Source organism: Myotis nattereri (assembly GCF_964212035.1).
Source record: "Myotis nattereri genome assembly, chromosome: 15".
Classification (NCBI taxonomy): domain Eukaryota; kingdom Metazoa; phylum Chordata; class Mammalia; order Chiroptera; family Vespertilionidae; genus Myotis; species Myotis nattereri.
In genome coordinates this window covers 4058919-4082186 of record NC_138090.1, presented here as the reverse complement: position 1 = coordinate 4082186, position 23268 = coordinate 4058919, and the positions used below count along the sequence as shown (strand labels likewise).

Sequence of the window (23268 nt, the reverse complement as noted above, 5' to 3'; positions counted from 1 at the left end):
GGATCATAATATTTGGATAGGACTTTTCATCACCGAAAAACTCAAGAAGATTAAACCGTATCTAATGCTCAGTAGTATCCTCATTGCATCTGGGAAAGCTGGACACGGGAGTTCAATGACTGCTCGTAGGTCCCTAAATGCGGGGGTCCCAGTAAGATCTTTGATTCTATGACTCAGCGTTTCTCAGGGGGGACTTTCTTGTTTAATTTGGAGCCAGATAAAATAAAGAAATAAAGTTTTCAGAGTTCTGTCAAGAGGTAAAATAGCTTTCCCATTACAGCTTGTGTATTTCTCTCTCTCATATTTTAGAGATTCTTGGAAGATACGGCCTATTCCGTTAGAAACATCAAGATAATAAGATAGAGTTTTAACCCAAATCATATAAACACCCAACAGGAGTTTTCTTATTCCCAGGAGTTATATTTTGGCTGCATAACCGATTCTCGTGCCGCTCTCCTAACCAATGGCTGTTCGCACTGCTCAGGATACATCGAACGCGTGTTTCAGATATTCTCTTGGAGGAGTGTCTTCAAATTCAGGGCTAACCTAGTACAAAGGAAACCTTTGTCTATGGCAGGGGTGGGCAAACTTTTTGACTCGAGGGCCACAATGGGTTCTTAAACTGGACCGGAGGGCCGGAACAAAAGCATGGATGGAGTGTTTGTGTGAACTAATATAAATTCAAAGTAAACATCATTACATAAAAGGGTACAGTCTTTTTCTTCAATAGTTTTATTCATTTCAAACGGGCCAGACCAGCCCTCCACAGCTGGTCTATGGTGTTTCAGAGACAAAATTGCTGACAGGCTGAAAAAGGCGATACCCTTACGATGACACATAGCATGACACTTACAGTTGCCTGACCTTTTTAAAAAGCATCCTTGTAACGTTTTGGTCTTCTGAATGCAATGGAGAGTTTCATCAGATCGGTTCTAAAGGAATTCTGCTTTGAATGCATACAAAGGAGCTGAAAGGGCGGAGTGCAAGAGGTCCCCTCCCCCCTTCCCCACCCTGATTGTCTGTGAATATCTGAATCAGAGGTCCTGGGTTCTTTCTCTCTCCTCAAATCTTACTTTAACCAGGTTCCCTGGAAAAGATACAGTAGGTCCTCAGGTTACGTTGGAGATCTGTTTCCACGGCGCGATGTAACGCGATTTTCCCCGTAAGTCGGAACCCACCTACAGAAGCACCTACGTCACTCACATGGAGCACATACACAGTGGTAATGAAGTGAAACAGAAAAAAAATATTTAAAGAAAGATAACAATTCCTGACCTTTACTTGTGGTAAATAAATAATGGAAAACATAAAGCACATATGTGCATACGTTGAAATGACGGAACTTTTTTATTTATTTATAAATACTGTAAATGGGAGATGGCGACGTGACCACGAAACGATGTACGTCGAGTCCGACGTTACCCGAGGACTGCCTGGATTCTCAGCGTGAGGGACGCCAAGCTCTGTGCCTCCCTGGTATTTCTGAAAGGAAGCCCCAGGGAGGGGAGGGGGCAGGGCAGGCTGTTCAAGACCTCACCCCCACCCCCTCATGACTGTCTCCTAAGAACCTTGGACCAGGCTTGGTATTTACCAATAGGGGGTTTGCAATAAATAAATCTTCACTTAGGAAAAATGGGAGGGGAGAAAGGGAATGGGAAGAAACAGTGTCTTAATAGTGGAATACTGTATGTGAATGTGTTTATCAGGACTGTCCCTCTCAACAGCAGTAGCTGAAGTCAGGCCAGGATCTCCAGGTGACTGCATGGGACAGGGCATGTGTGCATGTGAATGTACTAGTATGTGTATGTGAGCGCACAGGTGTGTGTGGAGTGTGCAATTCATAGTCTTCATTGAGGACTTCCATGTGTGTCATTGGGGATCCTCTTTCTCACTCACCAGTGCCTCAAACAGTGTCTGGCACAGAGCAGTCACCCCAGATAGCGGTCAGAGTGCCTGGGAGGGCAGCAGCCTTCCCAGATGACCTGTTTCTGTTCTAGTGATTTTTGTATTCTAAGGGCCTGACTTACATCTCTTCAGACGAATGGCAGTTTCCTTTTCCCTTCTCCTCATTCAAGACGCACACTCGGACTTTTTGCTTAAGGTACCTCCTCCTAAATCACCGTAGTCATCATACAATAGTCACTCACAGAAAGTTTCTTCCCAAAGGCATTTGCCTCTGAACAGGGAGGGGGATTTTGAGGGGACGGCTTTCCTAAAACAATGGCCCAGAGGTCATCCCGGACATGACCCTGTATCCTCAACTCCCCAGCTTCCTGGGAGTCTCGCTTCCCTTTCGGGGCTCCAGGGCACAAGGTTCAAGGCAACAACACATGAGCCCACAGGCAATTCCCGATCTCGCAGCTAGTGGGGTTGCCACTGCGAACATGTGTATTCCTGGCCCTCGGGGTCTGATGGCCATGACAGGTCAAGCTTAGTCTCTCTGTAACCTGGATGGCCCTTCCCTTCATCCTCTGGAGTCATCAAGTTCGGATTCGTGAGGAATGCGAGCGTGCCAGGAAAACACCCGCTTCCCAGTCTTTTGGGCTCCTGTGAACAACTATTGGGAAAAAAACCAAAAATCACCCACCACAGCCTCGTTTCTCTTTGGGAACCTGCGGCCAGGAGGCTGCTCCTCTGCTGCGGCCAGATGCTGCCCTCCACACCGTGCTGAAACGCTAACAGTGAAACTTAAAAGTTGTTCTCTTGCCAGACAACAGGTGGCCACTGCGACCTCCAGCTCCGATTGGCAGAGAGGCCACAGGCGCGCCCAGTGGCCCAGAGAAAGGCCCTCCAGGCCTGCGGTTCAAGAACCTGCTCAGTAGGGTGTTGCCCTGATAATATCTCAGCTCGCTGCCAATTTGTGCAACCCGCTGGGCCATTAGGGAGCATGCCGAGTTGTCAGTGTTAAATGGAGACTCTGGAGGGGAGACCAAAGCTTTTTTTTGGGGGGGGAGGGGGGAAGGGCAGGTAGGGTGGAGAGGGTCGGTGTCAACCCAGGGACAATGTGGGCAGTTGTCCCTTTCCTGGATACACACTGCTCTCCCCTGCAGTCCCCAGGCACAAGCTTCTGCTACGAGAAGAGCCAATCCACAAACAGTCACCTAATTGAAGTTTATTTTCCCCTGCCTGGTCCCAGAAAGATACCATCTTCGGGCAAAGGGAGAAGGGACCTTACACAGGTGTCACCATGCCCAAGTGCCTGTGCAGGACAGAAGAAAGGACGCCCCCTGTGGGATGCTTGTCTGGCAAAGTTCTGGCCCTGGGCCAGCAAAGTGTGACCCTGGGGCCAAGTGTCAGGGCGTGGGAGCTAAAATGAAAAAAAGTCTGTAAATGTCACCCTTCCTGCTCCAGTAGCTCCTCAATCACCAGATGGAGGAGGGGCTGTTGGCAGGGGACCCTTTCCCGGGACCCCATTCGTTCTGCAGGCTGACTGGCCGCAAAACTCAAACCACAGGCAACAGATTCACTGGAGAAGAATCCAGTGTTAGTGCATGCACACGGGGAGCTCACACAAGCAAGGGGAACCCCAAGACAGCCAGGCGGAATGCGGGAGAGATGTTACATTGGGTGGGGGGGGGGCAGGCCAACGTTTGGCAAGTTCTTGCAGGGCCACCCAGGGACAGTGGGGCACGGACCAGATTTTGTGCCCCCGGTGAGGGGGCCGCAGGGATTTCATATGTGGGGTGACTCTTCGGGTCCCTTCCTGAAGCATTTGCCGGTCCCTGCACCGCCACCCCCCACCCCCCGGCCCGGCCCCCATCACCACACACAATCCCGTAAGGCAGGTAAAGGGGAAGGAGGTGAAAACGCTCCTCCTGGGTTTGTTGGGTTTAATTGTTTTCAGCTAAAAATAATCTGCACATTCCAGAGCCAGGGCTAACCTCAAAACACCTCTCCCCAACTCCTCAACTCTTAGCCAAGTCCCTTCCTTTGCCCGGCTGGGGGCCAAACTCTCCTGAACCCGCGCAAACAATCCGAGGGGCCGGAGGGGAGGGGAGGAGGGGGCATGTAGCTTAGAGCAACAGCAAGAAATCAACAAGGGGGTGGGTGAGTGCAGTGCGAGCAAGTTAGCCACCCAGAACCTTTTAGGAAAATGGGGACGTTTTCCCTCGGAGCAGCGAGCGATCAGCCCAGACCCAGAGACTCCAAAGCCTCCCGAAGACAAACAAGAGCAAAGAAAACACGAAGGGAACCGCCACGAGGCTGCCCACCCGGGAAAGGTCAGGCCCGCCACCCGCCACAGGTGCACGTGGGCGGGTGCGGGCTGCGGGGTTAGGAGCCTCCAAGCACCGGCGTGAGTGGGGTTAGGCGGGGGGTCGGGGAAAGGAAGCCGGGGACCCGCACGCACGAGCCGAGGAGAGGAGGCGATGGGAAGAGGGTGGGACGGGAGCGGCCGGCACGTGGGTGCGAGCGGCCGGAGCTGGGCGTCCCGAATCGGCGGCTGCCAGGGCGGGGAGGGCCCCGGGGGCCGAGGGGCTGGCCGCGGCCGGGGCGGCGGAGGGAGCCGGGAGCGCTCCGAGGCCTCGGGGACAAAGGGGACCGGAGCGGGAAGGGGGCGCGGTGGGGAGGACGGGGGCCTCGGAGCGGGAGAGGCCGAGGCGCGCGCGGCGGGGCGGGCGCGGGGTGAGCGGCGCGGGGCGCGGGGCGCGGGGCGCGGGCCGGCGGGCGGGGCGGGCCGGGCTCCCGGGGGCGGGCCGGGCGGAGGAGCGCACCGGCGGGGCGGGCGGCGCGCCAGCTGCCCGCGGAGGGAGGGGCGGAGCGGCGGCGGCGCGGGGAGGGGACCGGCGGCGGCAGGAGGGGGAGCGAGAGGGGAGGGGCCGGGCCCCTTGTCTCCGCGGCTCTTCGGCTCAGTCCGCCCGGGAGGAGGAGGAGGAGGAGGAAGAGGAGGAGGAGGAGGAGCGGGCAGCCGCGCCGCCGTCCCAGCCTCGCCCGCCCGCCCGGCGCACCTGAGCTCCCGCGCCGCCCCCGGCCCCGCGTCCCCGCGCCCGGCCCGCGCGCAGCGCCGCCTCGGTGCCCGGCGGGGCTGGTCCCCCGGGCCGCCTCCCGCTCTCCCGCGGCTCGCGTGGCCGCGCCTTTGTGTGCGGCGGCCGCGGCTCCCGGGTCCCCGGACTCCGACCGCGGCGGCCCTCCGGCCCGGAGTCCCGCGCGCCGCCCCGGACCACCCCGACCCGGCGCCCTCGACGGTGGATCCCGCCGCGTAGAGGAGGCGGGCACCCGCCCGGCGAGCCCCAGCTTCGGCCCCGGCCCGGGCCCGGCTCCGGCATGGATCTGAGGTTCTACCCCGCGGCGGCTGGGGACCCCGCCGGCCTGGACTTCGCGCAGTGCCTGGGGTACTACGGCTACAGCAAGGTGACCGGGCCGGGCGGGGGGCGGGGGCCACCTCCCCATCCCGGGCGCGCCCCGCACTTTCTTCCCTCTCCCCTCCCCTCCCCTCCCCTCCCCGCTCCACTCCTTTCCCTACGCGCCTCCGTCCCTGTCCAACTCTCCTCTCCTCCTCTAGCCCCTTCCCGCCCCACCTCCGCCTGGCCCCCTTTTTGTGCCTCTGCCGGCACCCCCTCTCCCTGCCCCTCTGCCCTCCACCGCTCCTTCCCCTGTCCCCCCGCCCGCCCCCCGCCCGCCGGCGCTCCTGGCCGCCCCGAGGAAGCTGAGCGCAGCCCGAGCCTGAAGGCGGGACTTGCGTGGGATTCTTTGTTGTTGTTATTAGTGAGCGCGGTCGCAGCCCCCCGGCGGGGAGGGCGCAGGGGTTCCCGGTCTCGCGGTCGGAGGACCTCGCCGCCCCACTCGCAGCCCATCATCCCTCCCCCTGGGGCCCGAGAGCCGGACCCCGGCCGCTGGGGAAGGAAAGGAACAAACTTTTGAGCGAGCCCGGCGCGGGGAGGGGGCAGGGGTGGGACCCCTGCAGGTGGCTTTTGCTCCCCTCCGGTGGGGCGCTTTGGATCGCTCCTCCGCTAGCACTAGGGACTTATCTCACCTGTAATATTTTGGGGGGAGGGGCCGTTTTGCCTTTTGGGGAGAGCAGGGTGGGAGACCTGCACGCCACGCCCTGGGTCGCCCCCCCCCCAACCTCCTCCCCCTCCTCCCCCTCCCCCCCTCCCTCCGGGCGACTTGGAGGGCTGGGCGGTTCTGGCGGCGGAAGGTGGATCTCAGGAAGGTGGCCAGCGCAGCTCCGAGGGCGAGTGGGTGCGGGAGCCCCAGCCCCCCGGCCAGGACACGCAGACTCGGGGTCCCTAGCCTTCCCGAAGCCCGCAGGGCCGAGCCTTGGGGGGAAACATCCCCCCGAGAGCGACATTCGGAGACAGCGCTGTGCCCCGCCGAATGGCTGGTGCCTTTTCAATGTGGTTTTTTCTTTCTCCTTCCCCCGCCCCTGCGCCTCCCCTCTCCCCCCTTTTTCTTTCAAATCGTAGTTTGTTTGCGATGGCGGGGATCGTCGGGGAAAGCGAGAGCCTGCCCCAGAAAGGTGCGCTGCGAGCCTGAGGAGTCAATGGCCGGAGGAGGGGGTGTGGGGAGCGAGGAGCGCGGTGCTGCGCCCCGGTGGCTGTTTGTTTATACTCGTGCCCAACTCCGGTGCTGAAGTTCGTGCGGGGCTTCAGGGTCTGTCTTCCTGGCCCCCGTGTCCCCAGCGCCTGGCACAGGGGCCCCCCCCCGCGCCCCTAGAAGGCGGGACCTTATTCAAGCGGGTTTTAACCTTTCCCTGAGGGTGGGGGTTCACGCTCTCCAAATTTCCAGAGTGAGACCTGCAAGCAGAGAAAGAGAAACAAGGGGAGAGAGCAGGCCCCGCGGCCAGAGTGAAGGTTGCACCGTGCCTGTCCTCTGATCTTGGGTTTACTCGGGTTATTAAGTGCTTTAAAAAGTCCCCAATGCGCGCTCAGGGGCCGCCTAATGAAGTGGGGAGCGTTCTGAGGCTCCACCTGACTGTTCCTGGCGGGTGTTACTGTCTCCTCGCAACGCAGCCTGCGTGTGTGCGGGCCCTGTGCGCCTGGGCAGGCGCTTATTTTTGGAAACCATTACGTTGCCGAATGTAACTACTTTTTTTCCGATTTAAGATCAGCAACACTCGAATGACACCAGAATAGAAACCTTTTGTATTCATCCAGTCACTGCAATGCAGATCTCTCTGTTCCCCCCTCAGAGCCCAGGGGCACTTCAAGGCACCCGGAGGACATTCTGGGTGTTGTGTGTGTGTGTGTGTGTGTGTGTGTGTGTGTGTGTGTCCCTTTTTATTTATTTTCTTGAGGAAGGCTGTTTTGAGTCCATTTAAACGCGGAACGTTAATTTCAGGGAGGTGTCTAGAGAGAGCTGGAAAACAGACATGATTTATTGAGGTGCATGCTTCACGCGGGGAGTGGGGGGGGCCTGCTGGTTGATTATCACGTTTTCTGAATGCAGCGGTTGGCCTGAAATAACTCGGGCTGTTGGTAATTCAGCAGCCGGTCATCTTCAGTAGTGCTGTGGGTACTCAACTTGTGAAAGTTAGACACAGCGGTTGGTATTGGTAGAAATCAAAGTAGGCTTACTTTACGGGATGTTTGCACTTAACTCCTTGCAAATTAAAAAAAACCACACACACACACACACACACACACACACACAATAATCTCTAAATGGAGCCACAAAACTCTGTTTGCCTACGGTTCATTTCAGGAGTGACAAACCCAATTTTATTCCCTGTAATCTTTTTTTCTTTATGGGAAGAATGGAGGAGAAGAGGAAGTATTAAGGTTATGTGTGTAAAACACCAAGTGCTAATGAAAGGTTTATAGCATTTGTTTCACAGCTCACGTGGGTGTCTGAAGGGGTGCTATGAGGATAGGTTTCTGTTGAAGATGTGAAAGCCAGCATACCAGACACATTTATTTTATTTGAAAGTACTTCTACTTGTTCCCTCTCTTTGAGACTTACCTCGGTGACATGTATTATCTTCCTGGATGGGAAATGATGGATTGGAAAGACAGTAGGTTTCTGCCCTTTCTTGTTTTAATGACCATCTGGGAAACTTTAAAAGCAATACCGAACCCTCCTGGGCTCCAGGCCGAAGGAGGGAAAAGTTAGGGCTTATCTTGAAATTTTATTTACACACCGTGAATAATAGGGTTTCATTCATCTCTCTCTTTAACACAGGACCAGACTCCTGTGTAGAAATGATTTGCGTGTATATTATCTTTACATTCTGTGAGTATATATGGGTCCTTTTTAAATGTCAGCGCCCATGAAAGTGTGCTCTGTCTATGGAGAATGGATGAAAGAGTGCTGAGGGTTCAAAAGTCCTAGCAAGTAGCAGAATAACTTCAAATAAAATATAGCCAGGATCATTAAAATCAGTTAATAATTCATGAACCAGCCACTGATGTATAAACTTAAAGTCATCTCTTTTTTCTAAGGGCTAATTTCCATTTTATTTTCAAGTGGAGAAATCTGTTTGAACAGTTCTTTTTCTGATGTAGCCAACAAATTAAACACACACACACACACACACACACAATATATATATATTTTACAAAAAGGCCTTAATGTTACTCAAGTGACTTGGTGACCCATTATCCATATATCTAGAATTTTTCTTTTCCTAGGTTCAATCTGTCTTTTTTACCAGTAAGATCATGTACAACATACCAGTTGGCATGTAATTGTCGGAAGTCTGCCAGTCCAAAACAAACTGTTGTATTTAACCGGGGTGTAAGGTGAAATTACACAGTGGGTTAATCATGAACTTGGACTAAACTCTAGTTACTAGCTTTTTCTGCATATTCTTGGGGTTCCCCCCCTTTTTTTTTCAAAATATGGCTATTAGCTTCTTGCCCTCTGTAGACTGGCCCAGTGTTGTTTTTACCCATCAGTCCCACACCGTGTTTTCTCATTATGGTGTGTGCTATTGATCACTCTGCTTAATTAAGACGTTCGGAGGTGAGTGCTCTCGCGCTATCTCACTGAGCCTCTCTGTCTGGGCCAGCTCAAAGGGTAAGAGGACCTGAAGGGTCATTTGTCATTTGTCTACCTTCTTGGAGACTGTGGTTCAAACTGAGACCATACTGAGAAGGGGATTAGATCGAAACTCTTCTTAGGTTGATACCTGGCGAACTTGACACATGAGAACTAATGATTTCATTTCTAGGGTCTGGAGTATTGGGGGAGTTGAATCTTGAGAGCAGATGAGAGAGAGATTTCAATATTTTCCCATGTCAGGTCTTCAAAAAGAGATTGAAGCCACATTGTGAAAGAGAAATAAGATATTTCTAAGGACCTTAGACCAGGGGCCATAAGCTCAAATGTCTATGGGGACAGCCAGTTACCCTCCATGAAGACAGGGTTAGGGGTCTAGGGATGACGCGCCCTGTTTCCCGGGGTAGCCTGTCCAGCATTAGTAGATAGTTGCCATGCCAACATTTGGGCCCAGTCTCGTCCACATTTTGTAATTATTTTTTCAAGAGAGTGATAAGCTGGGTTTTTATGTGCAGTATTCTGAATTTTAAAGGTTGGTAAGAAATGAACAAATCATTAAAACCGTGATGCGGGACCCTCAAAACGTGCTTGGGTCCTGCTGCTTTGCCACTTTGTCTTAGACAAACTCATAGGCAGATAAGGATTCAAAATCCTTTTTCGTGAGTCATTTATGGTTTACGTTCAACTCTGTGGACAGTTCCACTCCCGTGTCCTGCTCTGTGGACAGTTTAGTTAAGTGAGTGGAGGCAGTAGAATCTAACCACTTCCAATGGAGTTCTAGTCTGATCATTTGGATTCTATCATTGGTTAATTTCCTGGTCTCAAGTCAACGGACTAGTTTTAGATCAGGGTTGGCAAACTGCAGCCCGTGGCCTGCTGCCCCTTCTTGTGTGGTCTGTGAGGTAGGAAGGGCTTTTACATCTTTAAATGGTTGAAATAAGTCAAAAGAAGCATGATATTATAGGACTGTGAAGATGACATGAAACTCACAATTGTGTCCATAAATAAAGTTTTATTGGGACAGGGCCCCGCACATTTGTTTCCGTGTTGCTTTCATGATGCAGGGGCAGAGTTGAGTTGTTGTGACGGAGGCTGTATGGCCTACAGAGCCTGAAACAGTTACAGTTTGCCAGGCTGGTGTGGTTGACCCATGAACCAGGAGGTCACCGGTTGGACTCCAGGTCAGGGCACATTCCCCAGGTTTCGGGCTCAGTCCCCAGTGAGGGGCATGCAGGAGGCAGCCGATCAATGATTCTCTCTCATCATTGATATTTCTCTCCCTCTCTCCCCCTCTCCTCCTCTCCCCCTCTCCTCTCCTCCCCCTCTACCCCTCTCTCCCTCTCCCCCTCTCCCCCTCCCTCTCTGAAATCAATACAGAAATCAAAAACAAAACATTTACCATTCGCCCCTTTCCAGGAAGAGTTTGCTGACTCCCGTCTGGCTGATCAGAGCACTTGATGAGCTGCCTTTGTTCCCAGCCTGGGCGGTAGAAAGAAAGACTAGTTCACAAGATGGAATAACCGGAAAGATTACCGTCCCTGAGAATGTTTCTCAAAAATGCTTCTAGAACAGTGGGTTCCCAGCCCTGGCTGTTCTTGAGCCCTGGCTGAGTGGGAGAAAGCTTCTTAAAAAGACTTATACATGGCCTTTCCCCGGACCACTTCAGGGAGATTCTCGGGGACCCAGGTGGCAGTGGTTTTGAAAGCTGCCCGGGTGATTCCAATGGGCAGCCATGGTTGCTGAGCCTTGATTGAGGCTGAGGGTCCTGCTTGGAAGTGGTCAGCCCCCAGGAGCCGAGAAGCGGGTCGAGGGGTTTGATGGCTGTGATGAGGACAGGACTCCTGGCAGGAAGGTGGGCTCCCGGTTGGCACTCGGGGCCTTTCTCAGACCTTGGCAGGCTCCAAGCACTGGGGCTCGGGGCTCCCCCTACATCGTCGCAGACATTAACATGCACCCGCTCCTGCCTGTAATGTGATAGGATTCCCTATCTGAGTTGATGAGCTGCACTTTGTGGACATTTAATTAAGCATCTGTTAATTTCAGTTTTGTAGTTTGGGTGTGTGTTGTGTGGCCAATTAGTTGATTCTTTCTTACACTTTTAAATGTTTTATGTAGGCCAGGGGTGGGCAAACTTTCTGACTCGAGGGCCACAATGGGTTCTTAAACTGGACCGGAGGGCCGGAACAAAAGCATGGATGGAGTGTTTGTGTGAACTCATATAAATTCAAAGTCAACATCATTACATAAAAGGGTACGGTCTTTTTCTTTCAATAGTTTTATTCCCGCGGGCCGTAGTTTGCCCACGGCTGATGTAGGCCCTTGAGAAACTCATAGTTCTAAGAGTCTTGTTTATAGTGACTAAATACGTTAAATAATCCTGCTGCCACGAACCGGAGGCCCGCAGACGCCCCATGTTGCCACCCGGGGCAGTCAAATGTTTACAAAAATCCTGTGCTCAGTAGAGGCCGGCCTTCAGTTAGCCACCGCAGGTTAATTTTAGTCATTTTACATGAAGCTAATGCATGTATGTGGCTACAACGTTCAGAGCGGGCGTAGGTATTTCAATTAGTCGCCTGTATAGGAAAAAGACCTTTGCACAGAGATCCGTACCTCCAGCTTCTCTTGAGGAAAAACTCTTGCGTTTGGCAGTATCGGACCCGCTCGCTCACGTGGCACCATCTGCTCAGCGCCCTCCAGGGCCCATGCTCTTCCTCCTTCACCGGGGTCCTCTCCACTCCCTGTTTCTCATTCTGGGTTCCTCTTGGGTCCCTGGAGGCTTCTAGCTTGGAAACTTTGATTAAGGAGAGATGGAATGAAATGAACGACAAATGATGCTCCAACTTGGTGAAATGAGGCCATGGTCATGGGAGAAACACAGTCCACGTGTTCCTTAGGGTATGCCAGTGAGTAGAGGCATGGAAAACAGTACTTTGTGATCCTGTTATAGAGCATTGTTTCTCAAACTTGAACGTGCACAAGGATCACCTGGAGAGCTTCCGGTGACAGGTGATGGACCTTGGCCTGGAGGAGACTGCAGGTAGGTGTGGGGTGGGGTTCCCAGGCCATGCTGATGAGCTGTGAGTGGCACGGCACAGGGGGCCTTCAGGAGTAGGCAAGGAGTTTGCTCTTTGCATGTCTTTCAGTTAGAATGTGTTGGGCTGCAGGTAAACAACGTTCAACAAACAGTGGCATGAGTTCTAAGGAAATGTGTTGACTGACATGGAAGTCTTTAGGGAGGCAGTGTCGGGCTGTTTGGGATGGTTCAGTCATGTTTTCAAGGACCCCCTTTGCTTTCTGTTCTGCCATTTTTGGGGTTTCAGCAGTCTCTTCAGCGTCACAGTTGGCTATTGTAGCTGATGCATCACATCCTTATGTGATAGCATGCCAGTTGTGGAGCAAGGGAGTGTGGGGGGGACAGCAAAAGAGCACGTTCTCTTTCTGTGCATCTCTTACCAAGAAGGGCAAGGTTTCTTGGAAACAGTTCCACTAGACTTTTTTTTAAATCTTATTGATCAGAAATGAATCACATGTTCACCCTAGGGCAGCCGTGGGCAAACTACGGCCCGCGGGCCAGATTCGGCCCATTTGAAATTAATAAAACTAAAAAAAAAAAAGACTGTACCCTCTTATGTAATGATGTTTACTTTGAATTTATATTAGTTCACACAAACACTCCATCCATGCTTTTGTTCCGGCCCTCCGGTCCAGTTTAAGAACCCATTGTGGCCCTCGAGTCAAAAAGTTTGCCCACCCCTGCTAGGGCCTAGCCCAGTGATGGCGAACCTATGACATGCGTGCCAGAGGTGACACGCGAACTCATTTTTTTGGTTTATTTTCTTTGTTCAATGGCATTTAAATATATAAAATAAGTATCAAAAATATAAGTCTTTGTTTTACTATGGTTGCAAATATCAAAACATTTCTATATGTGACACGGCACCAGAGTTAAGTTAGGGTTTTTCAAAATGCTGACACGCCGAGCTCAAAAGGTTCGCCATCACTGCCCTAGGCCAATCACTGACAAAGAGGAAGGAGATGCAGTGATTGGCTTAGCCGCGGTTCTCAACCTGTGGGTCGCGACCCCTTTGGGGGTCGAACGACCCTTTCACAGGGGTCGCCTAAGACCATCGGAAAACACATATATAATTACATATTGTTTTTGTGATGAATCACTATGCTTTAACTATGTTCAATTTGTAACAATGAAATTGGGGGTCACCACAACATGAGGAACTGTATTAAAGGGTCGCGGCCTTAGGAAGGTTGAGAAGCACTGGTCAGACCAATCCCATGTCACCTGGGGCTGGGCCCAGTGTCACGTGAGCATAATTGATGTTCTGCTCTGCCAGCAAGGAAGAAGACAGTTGGGAAGAAAACCAACAGTGTCGTCTACTGAGCACATTGGAAGAATGTTGAGTGGGCCGGTGGTGTGGTTGGAGTTGTACTTGTGAACATGGATCTGACCTTTTGACTAGATTACTGTAGTCAGACAGGAGGTGATGGAGGGGTGGGGACGGGTCGGGGAGGCTGCCATGACCCCATTGAACTAAAGCTGTGGGAAGGATTGGAACTGAGGAGATGTGAATGTGGATGTGAAGTAGAGAAGTCACTGATCAGAGCATGTCTGGATCATAGGAAGAGAGGAGGAGGAGCAGACATGACTCTGCATGTTTGCATGTGGGCCCTGGACCAATGGGAGGATCTTGAACAGAAGCAGAGAGATCAGAGGAGCAGCTGGTTTTGAAGGAAGGAAAGTGCCGATTTGGGGTATTTTGCTGAGCTGTCCCCATCCAGATATCAAGTAGGCACTTGGACCAGTGCGTGCGCAGGAGCTCAGCGGTAAAGAGACGGGAATGGCGGGGCTCCTCCAAGAGGGAGGAGACGGGTTGCTAAGGTCCTCTCCTCGGGCCTGCAGGTTGGTTGGTGTTTGTGAGTCCAACTTCCCAGTTAGAGAGGAGGTAACGTGTGGGACTCAGAAAAATTGGAAAGCCTACTGTCCCATTAGGAGAATGATATACCAAGGAGTGTGTGTGTGTGTGTGTGTGTGTTAGCATGATAGTGTATCCTTTCTATCATAATAGTTATCTGGAAAGAAACATTCTTCAGTGGTTGCTATTCAGTGGGAATGTTGCATAAGTTGCAATAACCTAATTAAAGACCCTATGGGCCATTTATGAATTAAAACTTTATGGGTTGTTTTCTGTTTATGTAAGGGGTTCAGTTTCTGATTGGATTTTGTGACATGTTCATGAGGTCAAGTATTTGGAGAATCTGTTTTGCGTGTGGTCAATAAGGAAGGGCAGTTTTTGCTAAATATGCTTATAAATTTTTAAAAAAAGTTTGAAGTTGGAGTCAGCTCTTTCCCCAAACAAGAACACACACACACACACGCACACGCACACGCACACGCACACGCACACCCTTGATTAAAATATGATTTAGAAGCTTTTATTTAAGGTCTGCATGAGCTCCTGACAGGCTTTATCTTCTCCCTTGGTAGTGGATCCTTTTATTTTCTTTGTTTCCTAGGTTTGTAGCCTTCATCCCTTCCTGAGGGAGGCGCTGTTCCCTCAACATGTTCCATGCTTGTGTGAAACATACCGGCCACTGAAAAATGGCCGTTTTGCATGTTTCACATTCTGATTTTAATCTTTTTTTTTTTTTTTTACTGACTTTAATCTTGACTTTGTTTATAAAAGAATAATTTGAATGTCTCGATAATCCATTAGTTAAGCAAATTGGCCAGGATCAAGAAGTATTTGGATTTCACTCTAAATACATATTTAAATGATATAAATTCATTTTTTTTTTTTTTGGGAGGAGATAGATTTCAAGCTGGGCCTTTCTATTCCAAATGTTGCAAGTTGAATATGGCCTTTTCTACACTGACTGGATGGTTTATTTAGAAGAATTGTATTAGCTGTGGTAATGGGAATGAATTTTTTAATATTTTAAATGGATGCAGTGGAAGTCACTGTTTCATATTGAGAGATTTTTCTCAGCAATTTCTACAGCTACTTTGTAATGAGCAAAGGATTTTGATGTACTGTAGAATAACCAACATTTTACACGTTCTTTTCAAAAGCTTCTACATATAGAAAGTAGAAGTCCCAAATGATGCCCTGCCTAGAAAACTTTTATGAATATATATATATATATATATATATATATATATATATATACACACACATATATATATATATAAAATTGGTTGGAAGTTGATTTTTCTTGAAAATAAAAACAACATGAGTCAAATCTAGGAACATTGAGCACTTACAAAGCATTCCCGGTAGGTCTGTTTTGCTGCTCCTTTATGCCTACGTCTTGAATGAGAAACTCAACTCTTACTGGTTGGCTTACTTTAAAAATTCTAATAAAAATATTTACTGGGGAAGTGGTTAAAAGTATGTTTATTAGTGAAAATCCTTTCGATTGCAAGTGGGGAAAAGTCCTTGCATGGAGTTAAGTAGAGAAGGGATTGTCGATTTTGGTTCAGGTGTTGCTGGATCCAGAGTTTCCAGGGGTCCCCTCCAGACTTGCCTGGATTCGCTTTGCTTTCATCTTTTCGGTGTCTCCCCCCCCCCCCCCCCCGTCACGCTCTCCTCAGGTGGCAGGCAGATGTCCCAAAGCAGCTCCAAGTCACAGCCCCTCCAAGAGGGAGAGATTCTCCTTCCCACTTGTTCTAGTACCTTCTCTAGACCCAGTTGCGTGGGGATGGCATAACCCCTTCCATTCAAACTCCTTGAGAGTAGGGACTTTTGATGACGTACTGTATGCCCAGCATCAGGAATGGTGCTTGACACGTAAAAGCAAATATGATGAGGAGTGCCCTAGAGATGAATAAAACGATTGTTGAGAAGATCTGGTCGTTCTTTAATCATTGGATAAACATATGTTGGACCTACTATGCGCCAGACACGTCTATGCAGTGGGAATGTAGAGTTGAAGAGTCCCTTGTCCTGTTCTGAAGGAGCTTGGCCTACAGCTGTAATGATCCCGGTTAGAAGTTTTTAAGCTTAAATTTTTATTTTAAATTTCCTCCATCAATGTTTCATGTGTCGATGGGTGACGGGAATGGAGCAGCGGAAGGCAAGGATGAGTCGATGGTGGTTCTTGCCCAGGCAGGAGTGAGGGAAGAACAGACGTGGAGGGAAATAAGTGAAGGAGATCATTGAAGTGACGGCTCTTACTCCAAGTGTCCAGGCTGGTGAAGAAATGGTCAAGGAAGCGGTGACTTTGATAAGTAGCAGAGGCTTAAATGAGGTGGATGTTCATCCCTCTTCCCCCTAACGAAGTGGAGAGGTTAATTAGTCGGGGGCTGGTACGGTGGCTTTGTAGACATCTGGGAGCCAAGCTACCTCCAGCTTTCATAGGACCCTTGTGCTCATGGTTCAAGGTAGATCACCATCCATCATCCACGTCAAGGGTAAAGGGAGGTTTCCAGTGGCTCTCACATGACATTGGCGTCTTTTTCAATGGCTAAAACTGCGACACATGGCCACATCTGTGACGACAAGCTATCCAGGAAATGGAGTCTGTACTGTGGCTGGCCGTGTACCCAGTGACGCACTCAGTTACTGTGGAAGGAAGCGGGGAGTGGGTAGATGGGGACAACAAGTAATTTATGGCAGGTGTGTGGGAGTGAGTGATGGGTTTGATCTTTTCTATATAAACTATAGTCTTATATTTTGATAAACTTCATTCAATATTTTAGTCCTCATTTGTTCCATGGAGGGTCCTCCTTTGGTGATACACTGATATCTTTCCAGTTCTTTCTTCAGTTTGGGGGTTTTATTTGGGGCATCTGAGAATACCCAATGGCTTATATTCTTCGTAGGAACTGAAGTCCTGTCCTAATTTTAACTGATTGTACCTGTATTGTAGGCCCACATTTCTCTTCTTTGCAGAATTCCTCTTGAATTCTTATGCTACCATTTCTCAAGTCAAAGTTTGGAGCACTTGTCGACAGTTTCCAAAGTGGTTTTCTGTTAACAGTGATGCTTTTGCTTATTGATTCAGCCCACTTACCTCTCACTCGTCATATCCCTACAACCACCGAGTCTTCTTCCCCAGGAACCAGCAGTCCTTTCTGTCCTTTTCCCTCATTTGCTCCACGGGCCCCTTTGGTTCACCTTTGACTCTTCATGCAGGCTCAGCTGCAAAGCCATCCCCCCCCACCCCCCACCCCGTGCCTCCCGGCCTCCTCAGAAGCGGGTTTTGTGACATCCTTCAAGTCAGTCTCATTGCTCAACTTTAGGGTAACTGAAAAGTGTGTCCACTTTCCTTACCAAAAATTAATGCTGCTGGATTATACCTGGGCCCTTTGCTGCACAATCCATGTATTTATCTGTTTATTCTCTCAGACGTTTCCCATAATGGCTAGTCCACGTCTTCTCCAGGCTTCCAAGTCTGGGTCAAACCAGCCCGACCCTCATTCTTATAATCAAACTCTTGATCTCTCACTTAATGAGGAATGTTGATATTATCCTATATAATAAAAGGCTAATGTGCAAATTGTCCTCTTGACTGGGAGTTTGACCAGGGGGTGGGGCCGGCTGACCAACTGCCTGCAGCCCCTCTCCCCAGCTGGACCTGCCCCCAATCGCCCCCCCCAACCCCCCATCGGGCGGGCTGGCTGGAACCCACCCATGCACGAATTTGTGCACCAGGCCTCTAGTCTGATATAAATCGCTCATTTGTCATCCTCACTTGCCTAGGGTCCAATTCTCTCTTTTCCTAGACCCAGGTAGAGAGAGCCCTTCTACTCTTGGGGATCAGTCCTTCCAACAATGTTTACCCCTTTCTGATTGTGGAACATCCTGAGTTCTACAGACAACACCCATCTTTCCTGCTTGTTCTCTCTCTCCTTTGAATGTGCTCAGATTTTTCCAGTCTTTGGTTTGTTGAGTGTCACCTCCCTGTCGGACTTTTGTCATCTCCTCATTCCATCCGCATAATAATATGCTTCACATTTTTGTTTGACTCGCTCTTCCAAGTCCTTAAATATATTAATGTGAAATTAAGACGACCACAAATGGAAAATTCTACCACTTTTCATACATAGAAGAAAAGCCTTAGAATAAACGCCAGGGGGGTAAACAGTATTATGGAGACCTTGCTTCCCCAAGCTCTGCTCTCTGTTTGTTGAAAAGGGGGCTTTGCCAGCCCTAGGAAAGTGTTGAAGACGGGTTAGCGCCAATCTGCGACTTTGTGTCTGACTTTATCTGGGGGCTTGAAAGGGATTCAAAACAGGATGACTTTCTCCCAGTCTCTGTTAACTCACAGAGCAGTGCTTCTCAACGGGGGGCATGCATCCAGGCCAACTGGGGCCCCGGACGAAGGGCAGCTCAGTAGGCTGGGGTGGGCCTGAGACTTGGCGTTGCTGACACGGTCCCAGGGGGTGCTGATACTGCTGGTTCCCGGCCACACTTGCGGGTGTTGGGTTCAGGGAGAGACCATTTATACGTTTGCACCTTTGTCTGACTCTGTGGACCTTCTCTAACCTGTTTCTGAACAGCTTCTCGAACAAGTAATCTTCGCCTGGAGTTCCACCTCTTCCCCACCCTGGCCCTCCTTAGCACCTTGCGGTCTATTTCTATTCCCTGTTAGGTCACTGAACATATGATTCCTCCTCTCCAGGGAGCTCTGCTTTGCCAGATGAGACTTCATTCATCCTAGGATCTGGAATGGCTATCTTAGGCCAGGTACTGCTCTAAGCACCAGGGTCATGCTTTTCTGATGACTCCTGGAAACCCCCTATCTCTACCCTTTCACCTCCACCTCCCCTCCCCACCTCCCATGTCCCTGGTCCCCTAACATTGTGTATTTGGATGCTTCGATAGCTTTCGCTCTGTCATGGTGTCTGCCTCTTTCCTTCCTCGTCCCAGCCATTGGGAATGTCCTCCCAAAGCTTGGCTCTTGCCTCTGTATCCCCCTGGCCCCCCCAACTTTATATGTGTATCTTGTTTTCTGCCTTCAGCTGTCCCCCCTATGGGTTTGTATCAGTTATCTATCGCCGTGTAACAAATTAAACTCTGTGGCTTAAAACAAAAAAATCCAAACATATTTGCACCTGATTCTGCAAGTTCCTTGTGTGCTTCCAGTCTGTTGTGAGCTCTCTAGGAGGCTTTGCTCCTGGAGCTTGGCTGGCTGTCAGCTGGGTCCGCTCTCTCCTGCGTGTCCTCCCTCACCTCTGTATGCCAAGGCGAGCGCAAGAGCTCTCGTGGTGGCAGCACGCTGAGCAGTGCTCAAGAGCCCTTGAGCGCAGTCTAAGAAGGGTCACCCGTTCCTCCTACCACATTCTGCTGCCCAGAGCAAGTCACAAGACCAGCCCAGATTCAAGGGGAGAGGAAGTGGGTTCCATTTCTCGAAGGGAGAGGAGCTGCAAAATCACCTTACAAAGGGGCCTGGGTGCAGGGAGTTAGGGAGAATCGTGGCCCTTTTGCAATCTACCCCACGGCCTCCAGTTTTTGTCTCCAACTTGATCTGCATTTCTCCTCTCCTCTACGGCAGCTCGCTCCACAGCATAGCCCCACTTTGCTGTCTGCCATCAGTTCAAGTCCAACATAAGCCTTATGGCAACATGCATTGCTTCTACCTTCAAAGTTCCCCATCATATTTTTACCATTTATCTCGGTGCCTTCATCAATTCCAGATGCAGAAGAAAAACTAATTTTGATGACTTGGCTTCTTTTATTCCCTTAGGTCAATGAAATACAGCATAGAGAATGTAGTCCATAATAATATTGTAATAATTCTGTAGGGTACCAGGTAGGTACTGGAAATATCGGGGGGGGGGGGAATGCTGTAAAGTATATGATTGTCTAACCACTATTCTGTACATCTGAAACTAATACAAAATAGTATTGAATGTCAACTGGAATTGAAAAATAAAGTAGAAACAAAAAAAGCCATTTGGTAACTGTCCAAGATGTTAGGATATAAATTCCTATGTGCTGGTCCTATTGGCTTTAGTATACTATTCTTAATTCTATGTTCTTTGCTTTGATTCTTATAAATTCTTACCCTCTTCTTAGAGTCAAATTTACTTTCGAGAAAGAGTCACCCTCAGTTTCTGTAGAGAAAAGCAGCTTATGAATAAATACTTTAAGTACTTGCAAGTGCAATGAATATGTTTGTATAGTGTCAAGGATACTTTGCATATCTTTCTACAAGAGAAATTTCCACATTGAAGTGTATGTGTTGCGTCAATATTATAAAGCTAAAAAACAAACTCTTACCTCTCCCTCCCCCCCTTTTTTATAGGGATGAATATAATTCTCAATTTATATCACTAGCTACAATTTGTCACTTATAGGATATTTCCCCTGGAATTATGGAATCTATTGAAATAGTGCAAATAGGGAAATTGCTATACTCCCGGAGCCTTTAAATACGGTTTGAACTCTTCATTTATTAAAATAGTAGGAATTCGTGAAAGTTCACATCATGCCATAGCCAGCATTTATTCTAGCGAAGATGTGGTTTGAATGTCACCTGACAACTGTCCTAAGATTCACTGGGCGTTGGGGGTCCATGGACGGGACCAGTTGTCCAGTGTTGAGTGGTTCACACGTGTATCCCAGGACTCGGTCCCCACGTGCATCCCATGACCCAGTCCACACATGCATCCCGTGACCCGGTCCCCACGTGCATCCCATGACCCAGTCCACACATGCATCCCGTGTCCCGGTCCCCACGTGCATCCCATGACCCAGTCCACACATGCATCCCGTGACCCGGTCCCCACGTGCATCCCATGACCCAGTCCACACATGCATCCCGTGTCCCGGTCCCCACGTGCATCCCATGACCCAGTCCACACATGCATCCTGTGACCCGGTCCCCGCGTGCATCCCATGACCCAGTCCACACATGCATCCCGTGACCCGGTCCCCACGTGCATCCCGTGACCTGCGAGTTGGCTCCCTGCGGTTGGAAGAGTGTCTGCACTCGCCCAGGACGTGGCCCTCTGAGAAAGCACTGCTCTCTGACGTGGGGAAGCCTGTCCTGATGGAGAGAGGCAGTGAGCACCTGCGCAGCCCGCCACCCCTTTAGATCGCTTTGAGGTGACCCGTGGCAGTGCCGATGTCCTTCACCATTGTCGGGGTGGGGGGTGAGGGGACCTGATTTGTTTCACCGGCTCCCTGAAAGGCAGAAAACTTGACTATGGTAACTTTGGAAAGCAGCCTGCCTCCTTCCAACTCAGGCGGTTGTTGGGGCTGTTTACCTAAGGTGTAGACTGTAGACTCAAGAGGCCCCAGGGGTTTCAGCGGCTCCAAGTAGCCAGCAGTTGGGAGGGCGGAGCCCCGTGCGAACCCCTTTCCGCCACTTCCTGGCGTGTCCCTGTGCCTCATCTGTCCAGCGGGGACTCTGTTCTGCTGGGTGCCGGGTAGACATGGTGAGCGACACAGGTAAAGCTTACAAACCCAACCACAGCGTGGGATTGTCGTGTATAACGAAGAAGCCGGGAATAGTCATAGCATTTACAGCGCACGGTGGTTGTCAGTATTGACTGTGGCTCTGGCTGCACGAAGCACTTGGTTAATGTTGGCTCTTGTCACCATTGGATTTCCATCCCGAGCTCAGGTGAACCTCTTCACTCGTGGATAGATTGCGGAACGGAGACTGTGGGAGGAGAATCTTCCCTCGGGATTTCCTGATATTTTAGCAGAACCACCAGGAGGACCTCACACCTGGAGCGCTGATGCTTGGGGCCCTGCTCTTGCCGTGTACCCTGAGCGGGGTTTCCAGCCTCGGCGCGATCGAGGTTTTGGGGCGGCTCATGCTCTGTTGTGGGGCTTCCCTGTACACGATGGGATGCTTCGGGGCATCCCTGGCTTCAACCCACTGGAGGCCGGTGGCCCCCCCAGTTCTGACACCCCAAAATGTCTGCAGACATCTCCAAGTGTTCCCTGGTTGGGGAGAAGGGGGCAGATCGGCCCTGGTTGAGAGCCAATGAGCTGGAGGAATATTTTGGAAAACGTTCCGGTTGTGTCATTTAGAAAGTGCTAGCGGGGACGAGTTCTCCTTTGTTACAAAGGGCACCTGCCTAAATATAGGGCAGCTCCCTCTCTGGGGCTGCAGAGCTAAAAGGAGCCTCCGTCGCGTTCCTCAGAAGAGCTAAGAAGGCCAGCATCGCTTCAGAGGAGGTGGTCGCCAGGAAGGAGGCTTCTGGGCCAAGAGAAAGAAGCGCCTGCCTCGTCACCTGCCAACTCTTTGCTTCTTCTCTCTCTTTCTGTTGGGCGGTCTCTCTGGGTTCATAAAAATATTTTTAGAATGTACAAAGCGGTGTGACTTTGGTGGGTGGAGGAGAAGAGGTCTGTGCTCGCTAGAGGGAAGGATTGTCCGTGAACCGGGGGACTGGCTCAGCGAGGGGCCACCTTTGTCTCTCGGTGCCGGGACCAAGTCGGTCACAAAGCTGTTAGGGATGAATTGTTGAAACATCACCGGTGCCGGGCAGTGATTGGGGTCAGAGGAATAGAGGGGACCTGGGAGTTAGGGTTTGTGTGTCCTCTTCCCTTTCTTCTGAGGCCGTGGGGCCGCTCACGATGCTTTCATGGGCTTGGTTGTTCTCAGTATAGCTGCAAGTTATTACTATATTTTTTAAGTCTTGGAGTCACGTGAACCCCAAGCTCAGAAATCCTTTCTTCATTCATGCGTTCCTCACATCTCTATGCAGCGGCTGCCGTGTAGAAGTGGAAGGAATCGCTCTGGCTTTCCAGACTGTGAGTTGCAGAGAGCAAATGGCCATGTCTATTTAGTTTGTGGCTCGGTCAGTCCCCAACCCTGAGCCTGGCGTGTGGGAACATCTCAGCCCCTACATAACTGGTTGCACCATTTTATGCTAATATTCAGTGTCCTTTGCCTAACGACGGTACATAGGTTGATTACGTGACAACTTTCTTGGACGCTTGGCAGGATAGCCTAAGGAAGCCTGTGGCAACATGTTTAGAAAGAGCAATTCCAAGAAAGTGGACTGTGGTGGCCAGCAGCAAACCTCAAAGCCTACCTGGCGGATCTTTCCCAAAGCGCTTGTCAGGAGTCCCGTCCCTCCCCTCGCTGCCACGCCTGCACTTCCCAAAGGGGAGGGGGCACTGCCTGGGACAACAATGTCCCCTCTCTGGGCTGTGATCTGGGTTTTATTGTCAGGAAATCCCTCTTTTCAGGGACTTCATTGTCTGCATCCTCTAACCAGTCCTCCTGCCCCCTCCCTCCCACCCCCCAACCCCTGCCGGCCAAGGATTTCAAGGCTTTATGGAAATGAAAAGTTGCTCTTCTTCACACACACACACACACACACACACACACACACACACAGAGATGGGGGGA

General features: G+C 50.6%; 1 protein-coding gene across 2 annotated transcripts in view; it reads left to right on the top strand.

Annotated features, from left to right (window-relative positions):
• Nucleotides 1-4798: 4798 nt before the first annotated feature.
• The window catches only part of TOX3 (TOX high mobility group box family member 3), a gene marked incomplete at its 3' end in the record, with an annotated part of 102585 nt that continues 84115 nt past the window's right edge, over nucleotides 4799-23268 (top strand). For both annotated transcript variants that reach the window (XM_081108548.1, XM_081108549.1), the window contains exon 1: nucleotides 4799-5349. In XM_081108548.1, coding sequence (XP_080964674.1) covers nucleotides 5263-5349 — 87 coding nt within the window. In that variant the 5' untranslated portion in view covers nucleotides 4799-5262. The remainder of the gene's footprint in view (nucleotides 5350-23268) is intronic.